Consider the following 20,452-nt stretch of genomic DNA (forward strand, 5'->3'; position numbering starts at 1 on the left):
AAAGCATGTACATAGGTAAAAACATAATGTATTTATGAAACTTTTTACCTCTTGCTCTGACAGCTCTAGAAAGCAAAAGTAGCCTTCACCTATTAACAAGACTGCGACTATCTTGCATGTATTCCCACCAACCCACCAAAGCCACACAACACAAATGAGAACTGAGACGCTAGCGAATTCTGAAAGTGTTGACCAAGTGAGAGCAACATAATCCCACACGTGAAACTTAAACAACTGCAGATAAGGCGGCTGCTTTCTTAACTTTGAGATTTTAACCAACCACGGGTGGAAAGTCCTACAGACCACAAGGCTGCTGCACAGTCACTGAGTCTAGTTCAGCTCTGATTCTGTTTTGCTAGGAGTGCTCTGATGGGATTTTTTTCCTACAGCCTGCATTAAATAGGCTGGTTAAATAGCTGGCATGGTAATAGTAGTGCCTGGAAAGCACAGCTTTCCCCAGAAGAAGTTTTCCAGATTTCTGCCAAAAGTCTGGAGATGTGCAAACTCGTGCATTGATGGTGCCACTAGTATTGCAGCTGACAAAAGCAGGACTGAACTATCATTGGTTTTGCTTTTAATCCACTGCAAAATACATTTATAAAACTGTGGTGCAGGAAACCATTCTGGCCTGTGTCTGTTATTTCTCATTTAACAGAATCTGAATACAGCAAGACTGTATTTTTGAATGAATAATTAAGACAGTTTTAGCTGGGAGGAAATGGACTGCACCGGTGAATGGAGCACACGTATGTAGGTCATGAAGCAGTGAGCCAGATGCACAGGGTGCAAACCAGTAAGTGAATGTGAGCACGTGATTCTTAAATAACAACTAATGAACCAGAATATGCCTGAACAATTACATTTCATAAACTCTTTCTGGAATTTTCTAAGGAATTTTTTTTATTTCTTGGGAAAATCAACACCAGAAATTTTTGAATGAATCCTATATGGGAGAATCTGGGAAATAAAGGGGAGAAAGTGATGATATTTTGAGGATATTTTACAAATTGCTCATTCTTTGTAGTTGCATTAACTCACTGTTGGCAGGGAAAAAAAAATCAGGAAAAAAATAGCCATTATGTAAGACAAGGAGTGAGAGACATTTACGGTTAAGGAAACAATGCACTGAGCCCAGTCTTTCAAAATCTTCTCCAACAATCAGATTAGATTTGGCAGACTGGCAGTGGCGCATGATTAGCTGACTTGTAAAAGCAAACATCATGGTTAACCCAGATGTTTGAAAAGAGAGAAAATTTAGTTGCATTTTAGCAAAACCAGTAGATTTACACGGAGGCAATCTTAGCTGTCAAGACAAAAACAAACAGATGTTGTCTTCGTTTTGGGAGGTACATTCTAAGAGACTTACACGAAGCGATCTTAGTTCTGAAAGAAAGATAGATTATGGCAAGTGTGTATCGTGGAGATAAACCAAGATTAAGCATGTCAAGGAGCCAGAGGGATTCAGCAGTTTATTTCACTGACATCACTGTGGGAATATATACATAAGCATTTTGAAAGGGATTGAGAGGAAGCCTTATCCCTATAGCTTCACACTTGCTTCCTTCAATGACTGTGACAGATTTAAATAAACTTGTCAGTGCTCAAGGTACTGTTCCCCTGTATTTTCTTTGGAAATAGATTGCCAGGTAGAGGGGAAAGACTTGAGACAGCATCACAGAAAAACAGTGAACACGGCCCTGAGTGGATCCTGGTGAGGTTTTGTGGATATTGTGTCAATAAATAATTAAGTGCACTGTTGTGTGGAGGAGAGCAAAAAGAGGTTTCAGAAGGATCACTTAGGAGAAAACAATGAAAGACCTGAGGCAACTTAGTATAGACAAGCATAGGTCCAGGAGAGCCACTCTAACATGTTTCTGATGCGTAACAAGAGGAAGATAATATTTTCACATCTCCAGGAGACAATAAGAAATAGTAGTCTTAAAATGCAACAGGTATGTGTAGATTAGAGAGTGGAAAACAGTTTCTTGTGATAAGCAGAACTTATATCCTACAGAAAACACAAAAACTAATTATATCCCTTTATGCATCTCTTCTGCAGCTGGTTTACCTTTCTACCTCTGCAGCCATGTTTTAAGTGGATTGCTCTGGGGACTGAAAAACCACCAAAAACAAGCATTTAGGATAAAATAAAGTAGGTTTGAGGTGCTAGCCTCATGACCAGGAAATTCAAAAGAAGAACAGTGCGTACCAGAGAAAACAAACATGGGGGAGGGAAAAAGGAAAGACTAGAGGTTAAAAGGTTGCTAACATATCTTTGCTGACAGCAGGCTTTCAGAGAAACAGTGCTGATTTAAAAACTGTGGAATGACCAGCTATAAGCTTAATGCTATTACTTACTGCGAGTACTTTGTCCTAATTCTGGCATTTTCATACCTATAAAATATCCACTGACATCTGCGTAAACAAATGTCAGTGATGAAGTCTATTTACCCAAAATAGGGTTCTCTAAGCTTGACCTATATTGTCTTCTGTCTTCATCTCAGGCAGCCGTGGGAATCCTTGTATCTGACTTCCTAAACATCAGTGCATGCATCTCCTTGATAATGTTTTTTTTTTTCCCATGTACCAGTAATGTCTAATTATGTGATGTGTTTGCAGTATCATTATGGACATCTGCACTCAGATTCCAAACATTTGACTATTGCCTTGTTCAGGACAAATGCCCTTTTCTCTCTCTGCTGGTTAAAATACCTTTTCCACTGTATCAGATCCAGCCTGGCCTAATTGATCTACACATCTGCAGCTGCAAGATTTCTCCATGTACTTCATCCTGTAGACAGGGAATTGCCAAACTGGCCCACTGAAGACCTTCCACTCAGTGCTCACACCATCACATGCACTTGCCTTTTGTGCTGGCAGCCTGCTGAATTTGATGTCAGGCTCACCTCTTCAAGCCTTTACAAAACTTCTCATTGCCATTTCAGTCACAAGTTGTTATGAAGATCTAAGGACATTATACTGCACCAAAGTTGCTGAGTTTACATCCTCAGGAGCGACAGTATGCACACAGAAGATAAAGATTTCTCAGTAAAAAACTTCCTAGAGACAAGCTCCATGCTAAGTTGGACATCTCCAGGACAAATAAGACCTTTCAAACTTGTCCTCCACTGTTTTACTGTCAAAAGTGGAAAATATATCTTTACTGAGACAGAGAAAGAAAAAGGAGAAATGTCTTCAATATTGAATTAGTAACTGTGAGAAAAGCCAGATGTAATAGAGGTAGACAGGGTTACATTCCTTTGAATGTTTGTATTGTGGAATGTTTGTGTGTATTTTCATTTGTCAAAAAAAGTATTAAGAGAACTGTTACTGATTTTTCATTCTCTATGTTGATTTTCATGCTCTTGGTAGGGAAAGTTGAGTACCAACCTAGCAGAGTTATGAGTATTCTGGGTTCTTTTCAACAAATAATGAACTCGAATTAAGAAAGGCTGAATGTAAATAAACCTCCAAAATCCTCAAACTCTCCAGACTTCATATTCTAAAAGCTTCTGCTTTTTAAATGACTTTTGGTCTTCTAACTCTGATGATTCTCTCAGTGTCTGTCTAGAGGGCTGGCTTTGTTCCTCATTTGAAGAATAATAAATTACCCCTGTTATTTGCATATGGAGAAAAAGGAAATAAGGTAGTGCGAACACTGCAGGAAGGGATTCAGCATGTTTTTCCAGTAAGGAGCAGTGACTTTCCACCTTAGCTCTTCCTGCAGTTTTTGATTTCTCTGCCCATACAGTCGTGGAAATCCACAGATGACTGATACATAGACTTATGAGAGCGCTCATCCCATTTTATTCAAAGATGCCTTTAAGTGGACAATGACATGAGGCCACTTTGAGAATTAATGAAAGGCTGAATGGCAACTCATGCAGTGATTATCAATTTTTTCCCCCAATCTTTGATATTTGGTATATTTTCTATATCCTGGATGAAACAAAGGCTCTGTGCCAGATAGATAGTTGTCTAATAATGTAACAGGACACTGTGACAATTAAACACTCAATCTCATCACTCAGCCTAGCAGGCACAGGATGCTTAGAATCAGTTGTTGACACTGAAAAACAAGGCATTTGTTTGACAGAGTTTTAAATAGAATGTGAACAGAAGATACTTTACAGTTTTTTATTCCCTCCTACTTTAGGATAACATGCCTTCTGCTGGGGCCTGAAATCCTTTTTTCTAAGTAGTATCTGAAGAGGTAATAAATGCACATTAAATGGAAACAGTGATTATATCCAGCATACTGAGTCACATGATGTAGAACTTAAAGGTTGTGAACTGATTTGGTTTATTGCTTCCACAGTGTTGCTTAATCTGTCATGAGGCAGGATGGATTTTCTATTAACTCTCAAAACTGAGCTCTGTACATTCTGAATAGGCAGCAGGGCAGATAATCTCCTCCTTCAGTTTATATCCTAATGAAGCTTAATGAAAATTGATAATTCATATCTGCCGATGAACATTTTGGAACCTTTGTCCTATGTAACTCTACATAACCTTCCCACACCTTGTGGATTCCATATGGAAAGATTATCATGATAAAATGTAGGGAATCTTCTGTAAAACAGAGGATATTCCTGAACCTCAGGACAAGAACAAGTCTTCAACAGAGAGGAATCTGAAACAGCAGGAGCTGTAAGTGCAGCTTAAGTATGTTTTTCCAAGGCCTTGCACTATCCTGTCAAGAAGAAAAGATGGGAAAAATAAAAACTACTTTTAGGGCCAGATGCCTTTGTTTTAGTCCCCAACTACTCCAATGGGCAATGTGACTTATGGGAATTGATCAAACTATCTCCCCATCTGATATGTATATGGAAAAGAACATGAAGGATCTTGTGTGTAAATCTGACCTCCACCAAACGGTTTCACCTTGAAATGATAGACAATTACTGTAAAAACTGTCCCTTAGAGCATAACTTACTTATTAAAACCTTAACCTACTTGTTAAACGTAAATAAATGTAAACTCATCATGTTTAAGGAATTTGCCGTATTATACACAGGACTGGAGCAATTGTGAAGGAAAATCTATTCTTACTCTTCTGAATGTGACATGAGCTCTATTCTTGAGATAGGCTTCTCTAATGTTTGCCTTAACTGACCTACCAGTTATCTGGCTTTCCACAAAATAATAATAATAATCATCATCATCATCATCATCATCATCATCATCAGTTTTTGTTTTCTTCACACACCATCACATGCTAAACACTCAAAACAGATGCCTTGGGCTTCACTTCCCCTTTTAGCTAATGAATGCAATAAGTTACAGATGAATGAAACAACCCTGTGGGTTACGTGTACTTTTCTACTTACCCAATAATAAAAACTGAAACTATCTAAAAATTACTTCAATGCCAGACACAGAAACCATAGAAAAGTCTCCCAATGAAAAGGAAGCTGAAGACTGGGAAATTACAAGGACTTAGTGCTTAGGTTATTTCTTTACCAGTGGGAGCCCTAAGATTCTCTTATACATCTGAACAAGGAGAAGGGAAGCCCTTGAGCTGACCTCACCTCTTGTCCCCTCTAAGCTTAGTCACAATACCCAGTGTAAACTTTATCTTCAAAGAAAATAATTGAGACAACCTTATGTCTGTTATCCAAATAAGAGCCAGCACTGCTTGCACAGCATCTTTCAAGGAAGCTCAGCAGAAACGGGGTCATATGGGTGTTATCACACAGGATAAACGTGGGAAAGACTACTGCAAGAGGATACGGGAAAGGCTGCTGCAGGGGGACGAGGGTGGGTCTGGGCATGAGGCTTCTGGGAAGAGTTTTGTGCGATCAGGAGGATGGAAGAACACAGTTATTTGCATTTATTGTGCTGGCAGAGCGGGGGGGTTTATATCCTACTGGTTCCGCGTTCTTTGGTGTTTTAAGCTGCCTTCGAGAATCAGGTGATGCCACCAGTCAAGCGCTCTCCTACACAGCATCAACTTGGCCAAGGAAAGCTAGAGGACACCTGGCTGCATGTAACAGCCTGACCGCTCGCACAGCGGGGCTGCAGCTCCCCCTGCCAGCACAGCGCAGAAACACGTTGCAATCCCCGCCCGTTGCAATCCCGGCCCGGCCCTACCCCCATAGCGGGCATGCGTGCGGAGCGGCCCGGAAGGCGGCCACGTCTACCGGAAGGTGCGCAGTGCCGGGCAGTGCCGGGCCGGGCTTTGCCGTGTGTTGTGAAGTGGGCTCCGGCTGCCGCTCTGCTCGGGCTGGGGGGTTCCTGGCGCTGGGAGGAGGTGAGGCCGGGCTGTGCTGAGGCCTCCGCAGCTCCTGAAGGCTGCCGGGTGGGAGTGGGGGCCTGGGCGGGATCTCACGGCCGCTGCGCCGTTCTGGATCCGGGTTGGGCCCTCCGCAGGCCGGCTCTGGGTGAAGGGGCCCTGTCGTGGGCTATGAGTGCCGGGGAGGTGCTCCTCGTCCCCCTGTGCTGTCATAGCGGCACCTCAGGGCAGCAGTTAGTTCTGAGGGAAGATCCTTCCTCTGACCTACCTGATGGAAGCTGCAGGTCAGGCATATGAGAGATCGCACATCCATCTATTCCTGTAATATGTTGGTTGACACGTTTTCCTCCTCCACTGTGATTGTTGTCAGTTGCAAATAGACTTTATCTTCTATTACCGCTGCAGGTCGGCTTACGGGTTGCATCAGCACCTGCTAGGAACAGACATGGTTTAATGGCAAAGCCATGTGCTTTTGTATATTATCTTAAGAAACTAAATTGGTTTATATCCATCCGTCATAAAAAGAACAAAATACAAAGCTGGTAGGAAAAAAGTGTTAACATAGTTACGGCAATAATAGATGAATGCAGCAGTTTTTCAGTAACCCACACTTCTTGCCTTCTCAATGCCTGTCTGACTTGAAATTATTCTCTTTTGCAGCATATGTTCCTGAAATTTTGATGTAGAGCTCATCAGCAGACGTTTATCATGTCTTGGCTTGCTGATCTGGCTGGAAAGGCAGAGGATCTTCTCAACAGAGTTGATCAAGGAGCTGCATCGGCTCTGAACAAAAAAGACACAGCAAGCAATGCAGTTTTTGATAGCAAGAACTTGGACTCTGCCAGTGAATATTCTGAATTGTCCCCGCATGCCAGAGAACTGAAATATCAGACATCATCCAAAGCAGCCTACATCTCCTCAGCAGCTGATAACATTAAAAACCAAAAAGCTACAATCTTAGCAGGAACAGCAAATGTAAAACCAGCGCGTAGAACAAATTCAGAAGTTGCTTCTTCAGTAGAAAGTGTTTCCACGTCCAGAGCTTCCTCACATTTTGTGAGGAGAAAAAAGTCTGAACCCGATGATGAGTTGCTGTTTGATTTTCTCAACAGTTCTGAGAAAGAGCCTAATGCAAGGATGGACTCTAAAAGAGAGAAGAGCAAGACACCTGTTCAAAATCACTCTCGGACTTCAAGCATTAGTTCTATATCTACTGGTACACAGAGTGCAGTGGCTACTGAAGATAATTCTGTCAGGAGCAAAAGCAATGGTAGTTTAATAATATTGAATCTAGAGATATTTTACACCCCTGTATGTCTAGTGTAAGGCTAGGTAAAGGATTTTTTGGCACTTCATGAAAGATCTGGTGGCAGCAGTATATCGCATGTGTGAAGTATTTTTCATCACTAGAATAATGTTAGATACTACAGTAATTTGGCAGGTTATATCACTTGATATTTATATCCTTTGTGTTCTTTATCTGCTTCACTGCTACTGCTCAACTCATCCCGCCTTAGTCGTGGTCTGATGCTGCATCAGCACCCATGCATCCCCACTTGGAAGTGTTGGTTCTGGCACTGCTGCATTTGTTCCCTTGCCTGGGGTTGTTGCCTGTTATGATGTCACATATGGGAGCAAGTGACTTTTGTTACAGCTGGTAAATGGTTCTAGCTGTTACCCAATGCCCTGCCTGGTACAGTGTGAGCTTCTCTCTGCTGTGCTGTCAAAGATGGGAGAGCTGTCAAACTTTTTTGGCTTGGATGGTAGGAAGATGGATATGCTTCTCTTGAGCTGCAGGCATGAGAAAGTGAGATAGGCAGAGTTCAGTTTTTGCCAGAAGTAGTGCATTGCTGCAGATACCTGAAATAGTTTCCAGGCCAAGTGGTTAAAAACTCAAGTGTCTGCTAAGGAGAATGAAACTGTTAGAAACTTTTATTCTCTGTCTGGCTCTCCAGTCTTTACTATTGTTTTGTCTATAAAATTGAAGCAAATAGTTGTATTTCTAATAGTGTAGCTAGAGTATTGTTTGCATGTAGAGCACTGTGCCAGTTTTTGACTTGTAGAATCCTCAGAGTTGGAAGGGACCTTTAAAGGTCATCTAGTCCAACTCACCTGCAATGAACAGAGACATCCACAGCTAGATCAAGTGGTTCAGAGCTTGGTATATAGTATGTTGTACCTTGATAGCTGATGCCTGGGGAACAGTTATTTTGCTCAGTGTGGTACGTTTTATTTTTCAGTGGAGTTTGCATCTTGGAGCTGCTAAGTGAGGAAGCACATGATTAACGTGTAGAGTTTGAGCACACTAGTTTCAAAGTCAGTTGTATTATCAGTCATGCCTATGTCCTGCATAACAACTGTTGAAACAGATTATAGTCCATTAGTTACAGACAAAAGTAATGAATGTTATAGTATTATGTTACATTGGATACAATCTGCTATAAGTTGATATTTTTTGCTTTATTAGCTTCATTAGACTCTCAAGTTTTCCAGACAAAGGAATGAAGATAGATTGATAATTTCAAAAGTATGTAAATGAATTAAAAGGAAGGAAGGAATACTTCTTAAAAATGTTTCAATAGGAAAGGGACTGGAGAAAACATGGAATACGTTTTTCAATCACTGTGATAACTTGTTGTATGCTGTGAGGAATTCCCACTCTGCCCCATCTCCTTGATGAGCTGTGGCTCATGAAACCTGTTGCAGTGGCAGCTAGGAAGGTGGAGTGGATTGATAATCACAGAGCGAAGAAAATGGTGTTGTGACAGCTAAACTGCGGTCTGGCATTGAATTTGCTGTAGTCTGTCCCTGTGGATTTTCAACAGTTGTCGATCTGGGGCACAGTGAATTCAGAAGGAATGTTTTTGCATTGCTTGCTTGGTTGTTCACTGTGTGCTGTGTTGCTTTCTGTTAATACTGGTACAAATCCTCCAGCTGCCTGCACATAGCAATCAACACTGCTAGAGTGGCTGCATTAATTTCAGAACACTAATCCAGTACAATGTGTGTGCTGAGGAAGGGCTGTAGGTTTCCCCCTTCAAGTGACTTCTGTTCAGACTTCATCAGAAATTCCTATATTGCTTTTTAAAAGTGAATATTAAAAGCATGTTTTGAGAGAATTGTTACTGATGCAGAATCATCAGTAAGATGATGCTTCAACTGAAGGTTCCTGAAACACTCTTTTACATAAAGGTAGCTAAAACATACAGCTCTGTGGCCAAATAACTTATTTAGGTTTGACACAAAAATATGCTATATTCTAATATATATAAGCTATTATATATAATAATATATATAAATATATATAAGCTAATATATATATAAGCTATTTTGACTTTTAAAAATTAGATTAAGTGCATTCAACCACTGATACAGACCTACAAATGGTTAGATCAGTTCTAACTTGTATTTCTCTGTACAGAAACTCCAGACAGCTCAGATTCTGGACTGGGAACACAAGTGGATGGCACGAAGGATTCATCACTAAGTGCAGTAACTAATCCTGGCCTTTCAGCTAATGATGATGTAAAATCACATGAGCTGTCCAACCTTCGTCTAGAGAATCAGCTGTTGCGGAATGAAGTGCAATCTTTAAATCAAGAAATGGCTTCATTAATTCAGAGATCCAAAGAAACACAGGAAGGTATCGTAGTTCGGAACCTAAACTGGTAACATACTGTGAAAATACTGGTAAACTGGGAAGCAATGCTATTACTGTGTTAGTGTATATTTATAATAAAAACTTCCTAGATAAATCTGCATGTGTGACTTAGGCAAAATGATTCTTGGTTTTCAAAATAATGAGCTGAGAGAAATGGGAAGTCTTTTTCAACTACAAAAATAACACACATGTTGATGAAAGTGATGTAGTTGAGTTAGTTCCGACACTTAGATCTTAATACTAGCAAATATTAAGTGTGAAATTATTTTTTTTCTGCCTTCTAAAGTTCCTTGCAAAATAGTTACGAATAAATGCCTTTAAGAGCTTGAAACCTGGCTGCTTTCTGTCTGTAGCTGATGGCTGGTAAAAATTTCAGATTGAGTATTTTTGTATGTCTACAGTAGCTTTTTATTCAAGGCTACACGAAATGACATATAGCAGGTGTGAATATAAAACCAAACAATAAAATACCTGGCAAAGGACCTCAGTTAGGCACATAACTGAGGGACTGCTTTTTTGTTATTTTTTTTTAAAGTAACTCTATAAGCTGCAGAATTTATTCTCCATTGAAGTTTGGCATGTGAACTTTGATTAAAAACAAGGTCTCAGTAAATATTTAGGCAACATTTTAACATAGTAATTGTCTGCTTTTATTTAGGTTGATCTTATTGTCATGTAGTGTTGAATCAGATGCTTTCTATGGAGGTTGCCAAAGGTTTGCTCAGACAGGGCTATTCAGCAGTAGTTCACTGCAAGGATTAAGACAGATTGTCAGCTGCAAGACAGAATGAAAACGTGTTCTGAGATCATTGTTTTTTTAGTCATTCATGATCTGACAGCCAAAGTCTGGTATTGTACCAAAAAGTAACATCCTAAAGTTTCAGAATTGCTTCAACTTGGTTGTATTTGATCTCTTCCTTTAGGAAATGTGGCGTGCACATCCTGAGCATTTAAAAAACCTGGTCATGATCTGTTTTTAAAAACTTCAAATAAACATTTTACTTTGTAGAACTGAACAAATCCCGGGAAAGAGTAGAGAAGTGGAATGTTGACCATTCAAAGAATGACAGGATAGTCAGAGAACTTCGAGCTCAAGTTGATGATCTGACAGAAGCTGTTGGTGCCAAGGACTCCCAGCTGGCTGTGCTCAAAGTACGATTGCAAGAAGCTGATCAGCTCTTAAGTTCTCGGACAGAAGCTTTGGAAGCATTGCAGAGTGAAAAATCACGGTACTTCCTTAATTTCAGACTTCACTACTTTGCAAATAGCAGTAAGCTGGAAAACTCTGTGTAGTTTAGTCTCTTTAATGGTAAAATTGAATGAACTAATGTGGGGAGATGTTATCAAAATTTAAAATATGAACGTTGAAGTTTGCTCTGAGCTCGTTATATCACAGCTGGAAGTAGAAACTGGGCAAATGAATAAGAGCGATTATCACCTGATTATTGAAACAATTGCATACAGTATATTTATGTTTTTGTCAGAGGCTTGAAGCTTAAGATCTGAAGAAGTGATTCTGTCTTGAAAATTACATTTGCTTATCCTCAGATGTAGAGGCTTCTTTGTCTTTTTGCTGGTAACATGAATCTGATATTGAATATTCCAGACTGGGACTGGATGAATTATTAGGCAGCCAGGTTCACTAATTCACTGGGTACATTTTCAAGGCTGTTGCTAATGGTAGTCATATTTGTGCCTTAAAATCATACTGGATTTTTTATTTCAATTAATATGTATATCACTCTTTCAGAATAATACAAGACCACAGTGAAGGGAGCAGTTTGCAAAATCAAGCCCTTCAAACCCTTCAGGATAGGCTGCGTGATGCAGACTCCACGCTGAAGCGAGAGCAAGAAAGTTACAAACAAATGCAGGTTAGATGGGAAGACTATGGAGGAGTTTGGCTGCTTGTGAGATCAAATCTGTGAGGTTCTAACTGCTCTGTCTTCCCCTTGACTAGTTCCTGTTCAGGGTACTAAGCGTGGAAAGATGTGCCTTCTGCTCCACTGAGTATCCTTGTGATACTAGTTTACTTCTTATGTGCTATTTTGAAAGCTTTATGATTAAATTTTTTTGAGAATTGATTCTGAAGAGGAAGGTGGGGTTTTTTTTGTTTTTTTGTTTTTTTGTTTGTTTGTTTTTTTTCACTATTTCTTTTATGTGAAAACGTACTTTAAATTAGCAGTCAATTTGATTTTCCATGCCATATTGTTCACTGCCTGCCCCTACAATTTTAATATGTAATCTTAAGAATGTTTTACTGGGTGGTCCCTTCTGTGATGTGAATGTGGAAGCATATATTGCTAGAGACTTGATACATTCCTCATTTAGCTTGGCCTTTATTATGTGTACTAACATCTGTGAAAATCCTTACTCTTTTTCTTTTCTCGTTTCTCTTCAAAACAAAAATATCTTTATGATTGATTTATTTATTTTTGCTGAGGGATAGCTTGCTTTTTGTTTACCAAATATGTGTAAATGGTAAGATCTACTTCTGGTGGCAAAGAAATGCATATTTTTACTGTGTGCTCATATAGTACTTTCTCAGGCTAGCAGAATTTCTTTCCACACAGCACTCATGCATGTACAAGTTGGACACAGTCGGTATGAAGTGATACTTCAAATGTAGTTGCTTTTAAATTCTCTTTCTTATTTCTAGGTTAAAGTTGTGATTGTGTTTAAACACCAAATATTGTTTTTTTTTTATTGCTAATAGAATGAGTTTGCGGCACGTCTGAGTAAAATGGAAGCAGAACGTCAGAATTTGGCAGAAGGGGTAACGGTTGCAGAAAGAAGGTATTTAGATGAGAAAAAGCGAGCTGATGAGCTTCAGCACCAAGTCAAAGTAACTAAAAACCAGCTAGAATCTGCAAAACAGGAACTGGCGGACTATAAACAAAAAGCTACTCGCATACTCCAAGTAAGTATTTGTTGAAAGGAATTCAGTTTGATTTGTATGCTTTATTTTATTTTATTTTATTTTATTTTATTTTATTTTATTTTATTTTATTTTATTTTATTTTATTTTTTCAGGATGTTATTCTTCAAGTAATTTAATCTGTTTGTTTTTTTTTTCCATTTTATCTGTAATATGTTTTGGGGTGAATCAATAGTGATGCTGATTTAGAACAGCATCACTATTAAGGTCCTGAACTTAAAAATCCAAGTGAACCACTGCGCTTATTTTATAACATCTGTTGCTGTGTCACCAGTCCCTGAGTCTGATCTTAGGCAGATGAATACAAATGTAATCTATAGTTTGTCTGCACCCAGTGTTCTTGTGTCAAGAAAATTGCTTTATTCTGCTTGAGTCTGAAGTATAGCGGATACTTGTGTAAAAACACCAAAGAAGGTGTTTTTATGTGTTCTAATAAGTTGTGTGTGTTTATTCTGTTTCCCAGAAAAGATTTTGCTGATTTGGGCTTTTATTTGCCTTTGTTGACAGGAGAAAGGCTGGACTAAATCTTAGTCTTCAGTGTCTGTATTCTATTACATTAACTGGAAAGGCAGAATTTTTATCTTTGACATGTTTAACATTCCACACAATTCTAAAGAGTAAAGCTTTACTCGTCCTCTGATAACACAGACTTTCAGTACATCCCGTCTCATGACGTACGGAAAATTTGAGAAATTATTATTGGGGAAGCATTTTCCATTTTGTAGAGTTATTTTTGACTTGTCTGAAAGAACAGATAATGCAGTTATTTACAGTAAATCTGCATAGGAAATTTAGAGCAATTTCTTGATGTGTTTTATGTGAGCACTTGTGAAATAGTACTGGCAATAACATTTTGATTTATTATTTCAGTCTAAAGAAAAGCTGATAAACAGCCTAAAAGAAGGCTCTGGTATTGAAGGTCTGGATAGCCAGACTGCAAGCACAATGGAACTGGAGGAACTGAGGCACGAGCGTGACACTCAAAGAGAAGAAATACAAAAGCTAATGGGACAAATACAGCAGATGAGAACAGAGCTGCAGGTAGCTATGGTTATGTGCACACCTACATGTAGTTAGCCATGCACAAAAGACTGTTTTCTGTGTGTGCTTTAGGGCTGTCACTTCTAATGTTCATTTGAACAAGTATTAAAACCAAGCCAGCTTTTTCTCAGCTGTGGGGTAAATGCTTATAGATAACCATTTTCTTCTCATATTCTCTGTCCTGGTAGTGGGAGGAGTATTATCGATACCAATTTCTTTTCCCACTCTATTATGTACTTGTTTTGAAATAAGTAATTCTTTCTAAACAAGCCTGGTTATGTCTGTAGATTTCACCTATATCTTCTGCAAGAGCTGCTACTAATCCTTGAAGCAACTGAAATCTGAATCAGCTGTGGCATAATTGGCTCAACCCAGCAGCTGTGCACAAGCCTGCTTTACACAATTTTAGCATCTAAACAGCAGAAGTGAAAAAGAGATCACTTGAAGTCTTCTCGTGTTTACTAAATGCATATATCTTATTGATATTATAATAATATTTTATATCAAATGAGCAGATGTCTTTAATTTACTCTCATTTTCTTTTTTCTTGAAATCGAATTTGGAGAAGCAACACTTTCTGCGCTCACTGATGACAGATTGCAGTATTGTTTGAATGTTAGTGAAATGGTAACATTTCTGTTCATTTCAGGATATGGAGACTCAGCAGGTAAGTGAAGCTGAGTCAGTGAGAGAACAGCTTCAAGACCTACAAGAGCAAATAGCAGCACATAAAATGGCCAAGCAGGAGGCAGAAGCTGAACTAGAACGGCAGAAGCAGGTAAAGAATGCTTGAAAGCTGATGGGTCTTGTTTTGGGCCTATTTGTTGTCTTCAGTAAAGCATTTGACTTAATGAGAGAGTGGCTTACATGGTATTTGAGGGTTTTTTTCTTCTAGTACTCCAGGGAAATTTCCCGAATCCTAGTGAATGCCGTAAGGCAGAAGTGCAACCAGTACTAAGCAGTAATCCTGATTAAATAGAGATCTCAGCTTTTTTTAAAGAATAAACAAGACTCTAGAGAGCGACCAAAATTGATAATGATCTTAAATTTTATTGAGCAGGGGGACAACCCAGCAACAGGGATGTGGTAGTAACTTGGATTTATGTCAAGGAACTTAATTATAAAGGTTACAATTGTATTTGCTGTGATCAAATTCTATGTAGGATTCCAAACTACTGTGTAAGGCAAATTGTTAATGAAATAGTACTAGTGAATTTAGTCAGGTTGTATCATCTTTTTACACTGTTCTGTGCTAGGAAGAGAGGAAAAAACCCTCACTCTTGTGTTTTGTGTTAACAAACAAAATATTATGTAGATCAGACCAATGTTTTGCAGCCTATTAATATGTCCTTTAAAAATAAAAAAGTTCATGTAAAGAGTATTAATGAGGAAAGCAGGTGAGTGTGCTGTATTTGCTAGGAACAGTTTATCTTGTAGGATTAACTGTCCTTTCAAAAGTTACATTTGAATGAGATGCTAGCAGCTTGAAATAATTAAAAGGCAGAAGTTGATGTCTGCTTTTGATAGATAGTTGATGGTTATATGAAAGCAGATGGTAGATTATATCACGTTACTCCTGCCCTTCTGATGGGTATATTTTAATTTAATGCTATGTATAGAAGAAGTGGGGTGAAGCTGGTTGCTATAGAAAATGATATTCCTTTTGATGACATGTATATGGGTGCTTTTAAAGTAATTGTTTGTATTGCTACTTAATGCAGCAGTGGTCTGTTCTATTGGAGAATTGCTCTAACTTGCTGAAAAGTTTGTGAGGCTGATGTTGGAAAATAAGTAGAGGTTATTTATTGTATATCTGGTGTATATCTGATGGCTTAAAGGAAAAGTACGATCAGCTGTCTTCTGTAGCAGCTGATAGCTGAAGTGGTGCAGTGATTTGGAGGCAGTTGTAATTTAAAAGATAAGTATGATGGGTCTTTAAATAGGAGTAGACATACTTGTTCTTATCTGTAATTTTAGATAAGAGAATGTCTTTGGAAGTATTTACTTAAATATGAAAATGAGATCTTTGATTATGATGTGTTTCATAGGAACTCCGTTATACTGAGGAAGAATTATATCGAACAAAGAATACTTTGCAAAGCAGAATAAAAGACAGAGAGGAAGAAATTCAGAAGCTCAGAAATCAGGTACTGTATTTGTATGAAATTAGGCATTACATTCACTTATGAAAACAATGCTGGAACTTATGTTCACATGGAAATGTTCATAACATTAGAAGTGGAAAACATACAAATACATTTTTAAACAGCTTTTTATTCCCCCCATGAAAAGTCTTGTTTTAACAACCCTTGAAATTGATTTTCTCCTTCATTGGACTCACCAGTGATGGTTTGGATATTATTATCCCATAGAAGTCCTGTGAATGTGATAACATGTTCTTGGGGGCTTAGATTTTGGGAGCATACCACTTTTGTAACATGTCACGTTGGTCAGATTTTGAACATGTTCTCATTTTTTCCTTTGCTTTGTCTTCTAGCTCACAAACAAAGCTCTTAGTAGTAGTAGTCAAACTGAATTAGAGAATCGCCTTCATCAGCTGACAGAAACACTCATTCAGAAGCAGACCATGTTAGAGAGCCTGAGCACAGAGAAAAACTCACTTGTCTATCAACTGGAACGGCTCGAGCATCAGCTGAAGGCTTTCCAAGGCAGTAGTTCTAATGGGCCTTCCATTAACATGACAGGAATCGATGGCACTGAAGGTAAATAAGGAATGATAACATTAAAAGATCTCCTTTCTGCAGTGCAGGTTTCTGTATTTTCTAATGCTTTTCTCTGAAGATCTGAGTTCATAGAGGTAAAAGAGAAGTGTGAAAATCTGGTGCTTATAGCAGAGACTTTTTCAGTAGCAATCTATATAAAAAACAGTTGAATAAAAACTCTTCTTTGTGAATGATAAGTAACCTTAATGAAGCCAGTTTAATTCTTAATATTGTGGCACTATTGGAACAGTCTTATTTACAAATCTTGTCACAGGTGGAAATAAATCTCTCTTTTTGGGTAACTCGGCAACTCCAAGTGGTTTTACACTAATGACTTTTTCTTTTGGTGTTGTTTCTTCCCTTCAAACAGGTGCTCGTATGCGTAATGTTCCTGTCCTTTTCAGTGATGTGGATACCAACATAGCAGGAATGTATGGGAGAGTTCGCAAAGCTGCTAGTAGCATAGATCAATTTAGGTAAGAACGTGACAAGAAAATGCATTTTCTGGTTTAGGAGAAGAGTTTTAATAGTCTGCGTTCTGAATTTTCTCACTCATGAATATATGGTTATATGGTTACATGGTTAGGCTGCAGTTGGACTTGATGATCTTTGAGATCTTTTCCATCCTGAGTGATTCTATAATACAAAGTAAAATTCAGGTCAGAAACAAGCGTAGAGTTTGAGTTTGTGATTAATTAGAATGAGAGGAAGAAGAACTTACTGCTTATTGTTGACTTGTGCATTTTGTTTTTCTCTTGTGTAGCATTCGTCTGGGAATCTTTCTAAGGCGGTATCCTATAGCCAGAATCTTTGTCATAATTTATATGGTAAGCAAGATTTCTTTAAGATTATAATTCAAGATTTCTGTTGCCAGTTTATGAAGCATATCTTAAATGTACTGTGTAATTAACAACTTGGGGTTTTTTAGTAGACTAAATAGTGTTTTCAGAACAACATTCTGGAATAATTTTTTCTCGTGAATTCCTACTATGGAACTCTTAAGGACAGGGATGTAACTACCTTTTAAAAGAGCATTGAAAGTGGAGTGAGAATTGAAAATAATATCATGACCTGTGTGCACCGATGTTGGAAAGTTGACTTCTTTTATGGATGTTCTTAATATTTGGCCCTCCACTTTTGTTCAGTGATTCACGATTGTGCTACTGTAGTAGCTGAAAAAATGATTTATTTTAGCTAAAATTCAAATAATAGAAACCTACCACAGTGGGTGATAAAAATTGAGAAAACAAAACAATTATGAAAATGAGATCCCTTTCTTTACCACTAGAGGGTGGATGTCTGTTAGTTGAAATGAACTGTAGCAAAGTAGATGCTCAGTCTGCCCTGACTAAAAATGTTTATAAAGTCTTTGAAATGAAACAGGATGAGTTGCTTGAGAACACACAAGGAATTTTCTGAACAGCGTCTCTAAGAACAGCTGTCACTATTTCAGTAAGGCAGAGAGATGCATGTAAATAAAGGTAATGACAAGTTTCCCCTGCGATTTCTTCTTCCAGCCTATTAAGTACTGGAAGGAACAGGGCAGTTTAATTACTGACTTCTCTCTTTCTTCCTACTCATGACTTAGACTTCAGAATCTGTGAATGAAATGCTTTGTACTGAGGTACTGAAGAATTTTACTGCCTGAGCTACTCAGTAATGGTTGCACAGGAGCCGTATGTTGGGCCTTTGTAAAACTGGAATCTTGGTTACAAGGGCTGTAATTTTAATGTTTAGGTTTTGGTTCTTATTTTTCAAGGATATGTGCCATAGGTATTGTTAGTTATCTCTCTTGTTACACAATGTATTCTAACTGTGTAATTTCAGTGAAGTTTGAATGATGATTAACATTTCTGTGGTGTTTATAAAATGTCACTATACTGTGTATGTGGTAGGGAGAAGGAAAGTAGAACTCTGAGTTTTACTCTGTCTTATGTCAGCCAGGTGGCACAGGCACAGGAGTATCAGCTTATCTGACTGGACAGGTCATGTAATGTGGTGTCCGTGGGCTGGGCTGGGCTGTGTACCAGGAGGAACAGCTGAAGTTTTTGCAGGGCATGCACAGGTGAAAAAAGGTAGAGGGCATAAAGAAGCCTGGATTCTGTACAATTAGTTTTGCTGTTTGTGTGAAATCTAATTTAGCATTCTGTGAATGGCTTGTTCAGAGTCTGCCTCAGCATTTCTTTAAGCATATAAGAATTAGTTATTAGAAGTAAAAACAGTAGAACTGTTTTGCTTAAGTATTTTTCATACATATTTCTTTCCCACTTACATTGACATGCTTGCATTGCCATAAACAACAATTGCGTGTGCTAAGTTAACTCTTAATTCTCTTTTTCCAGGCATTGCTTCATCTTTGGGTCATGATTGTTCTCCTTACTTATACCCCAGAAATGCATCACGATAGCCCCAGTGGCAGATAGACTGAGACACGACTTTGTGCTGTGCTCGTGTAATTTGGACTGGAGGTGTATTTAGGATAATCAGTCCAGATATACTGACAGACTTCCTCAAGGTGTTTACAAAGAATGAAAACCATCATGCCTGATTTATCACTACTTTTTAAATACACATGTAATACTATGTAGCTTTACCAATTTACCTAAACGAGCATCCCTTTGCTGGTGAAATAAAGATATTAAGGTAAGCTAAGTTTAGCCTTTACATTTTACATAAACCTTCTCATGGTTAGTGTAAAAGATTATCTGGCATCTATAGAGAAATGCAAGGCTTTCTGAAGTTACAGATAAACAAGGTACAAGTACTTCAGGTAATGCAGGCCGTGGGCTATGGTCAGGTAGCAGACTGTACTTAGCAATTAAATAAACTTCATTCTTTCTGCTTTTCTTTCGGTCTTACTTTGCACTTCTGTTTCTAACTTTGTAAATAGGCTTTTCCTTCACTTGTTAAACTGAACAAAAAAGATGCCTGGATCGGTGCAATATCTTTTTGTAAATACATTGGAAAATAAAGTAGTATAGATTCTTCTTAGCTTTGTACTTTTAGTGCAACAGATGTTTTCCTATCAGCTGGTTGGTGGGGCTGCCTTTTTGAATGTTGGTAATGGAGCTTTATCAGAGAGAGACAAGCGGTGAGTTGAAGACAGAAGGTTCAAACCCTTCAGGAAAAATGGTGTTTCCTTTCCCACTTGGGATGTATGTATTTTAACTACATTTTCTTGTATACCTCTTATTGCTATATGTCTTAATCAGATCTTATATTCACTGAAATATTTATTTTCTGTAACTTTAGATACTTAATTAAACTATTTCTGTGATTTTTTTTTTTTTTTGTATAATATCAAACAATTCTCATGTCTAAACATTTCCAATGTGATAATGAACACACCTCATCAAATCTATATTATAAAACCCATAAGCTCAATCCAAACCTACTGTAATAGTTCCATCATTAGGCAGTGGCATCCTTAACTATCCATTCTTGCTATAGTAGTACCACAGTACAAGGTCATGATGTACTGGTGAGGACAGTACAGCTCTCACATGACTTGAGCCTTGGTCCTGTACATAGAGCCTGTCATAGTGTCTCCTATGGAAATGTTACAGAGGAAAAATGCCTGATTCAGGTCCTGCAGAGAAACTGGAGTGTTTTGATGGATTAATAAAACAGAGAATTTTCAGAAGGTGTCCCTACCCCCTGTGATATTTGCTGATATTTCCCCTATAATTCATTTTAATGAGCTGCGTGTGGTGCAGTATAAGAACATACAAGATCCTGTCATGGAACCTACCTGTATATAAACGTCAGATTTTAAGTCAAAGGGTAAGATGCAATTCCTGCCTGGGATTAAAGCCTGTCCCCAGTGTCACCTGCTGGCTGTGCTGAGCACGCTG

At 38.4% G+C, this 20,452-nt stretch overlaps 1 protein-coding gene across 3 annotated transcripts; it reads left to right on the forward strand.

Moving 5' to 3' along the window:
- The first annotated feature begins 6,035 nt into the window (after positions 1 to 6,035).
- GOLGA5 (golgin A5) lies at positions 6,036 to 20,241 on the forward strand. 3 transcript variants are annotated; one of them, XM_015865397.3, is made up of 13 exons: positions 6,036 to 6,149; positions 6,896 to 7,505; positions 9,657 to 9,878; positions 10,906 to 11,125; positions 11,647 to 11,770; positions 12,613 to 12,816; positions 13,705 to 13,875; positions 14,525 to 14,653; positions 15,924 to 16,022; positions 16,373 to 16,598; positions 16,969 to 17,074; positions 17,362 to 17,425; positions 18,941 to 20,241. In XM_015865397.3, exons 2-13 carry the CDS (start codon positions 6,944 to 6,946, stop codon positions 19,019 to 19,021), a joined length of 2,208 nt encoding a protein of 735 aa, XP_015720883.2. In that variant the 5' UTR covers positions 6,036 to 6,149; positions 6,896 to 6,943; the 3' UTR covers positions 19,022 to 20,241. The 3 variants fall into 3 exon arrangements, with proteins under 3 accessions (XP_015720883.2, XP_015720882.2, XP_015720880.2); XM_015865396.3 differs by having other exon boundaries at positions 6,132 to 6,519; XM_015865394.2 differs by having other exon boundaries at positions 6,132 to 6,253.
- The last annotated feature ends 211 nt before the right edge of the window (positions 20,242 to 20,452 follow it).

The sequence above is a fragment of the Coturnix japonica genome, chromosome 5 (genome assembly GCF_054131305.1).
Source record: "Coturnix japonica strain WE chromosome 5, WE-NBRP24, whole genome shotgun sequence".
NCBI classification, from domain to species: Eukaryota; Metazoa; Chordata; class Aves; order Galliformes; family Phasianidae; genus Coturnix; species Coturnix japonica.

Coding starts and splice junctions, on each gene's coding strand:
- GOLGA5 (XM_015865397.3), top strand. CDS start 6,944: ATGTCTTGGCTTGCTGATCTGGCTGGAAAGGCAGAGGATCTTCTCAAC. Junction 11,126..11,646: donor TTGCAGAGTGAAAAATCACG/GTACTTCCTTAA, acceptor TCACTCTTTCAG/AATAATACAAGACCACAGTG. Junction 17,075..17,361: donor AGTAGCATAGATCAATTTAG/GTAAGAACGTGA, acceptor TCTCTTGTGTAG/CATTCGTCTGGGAATCTTTC.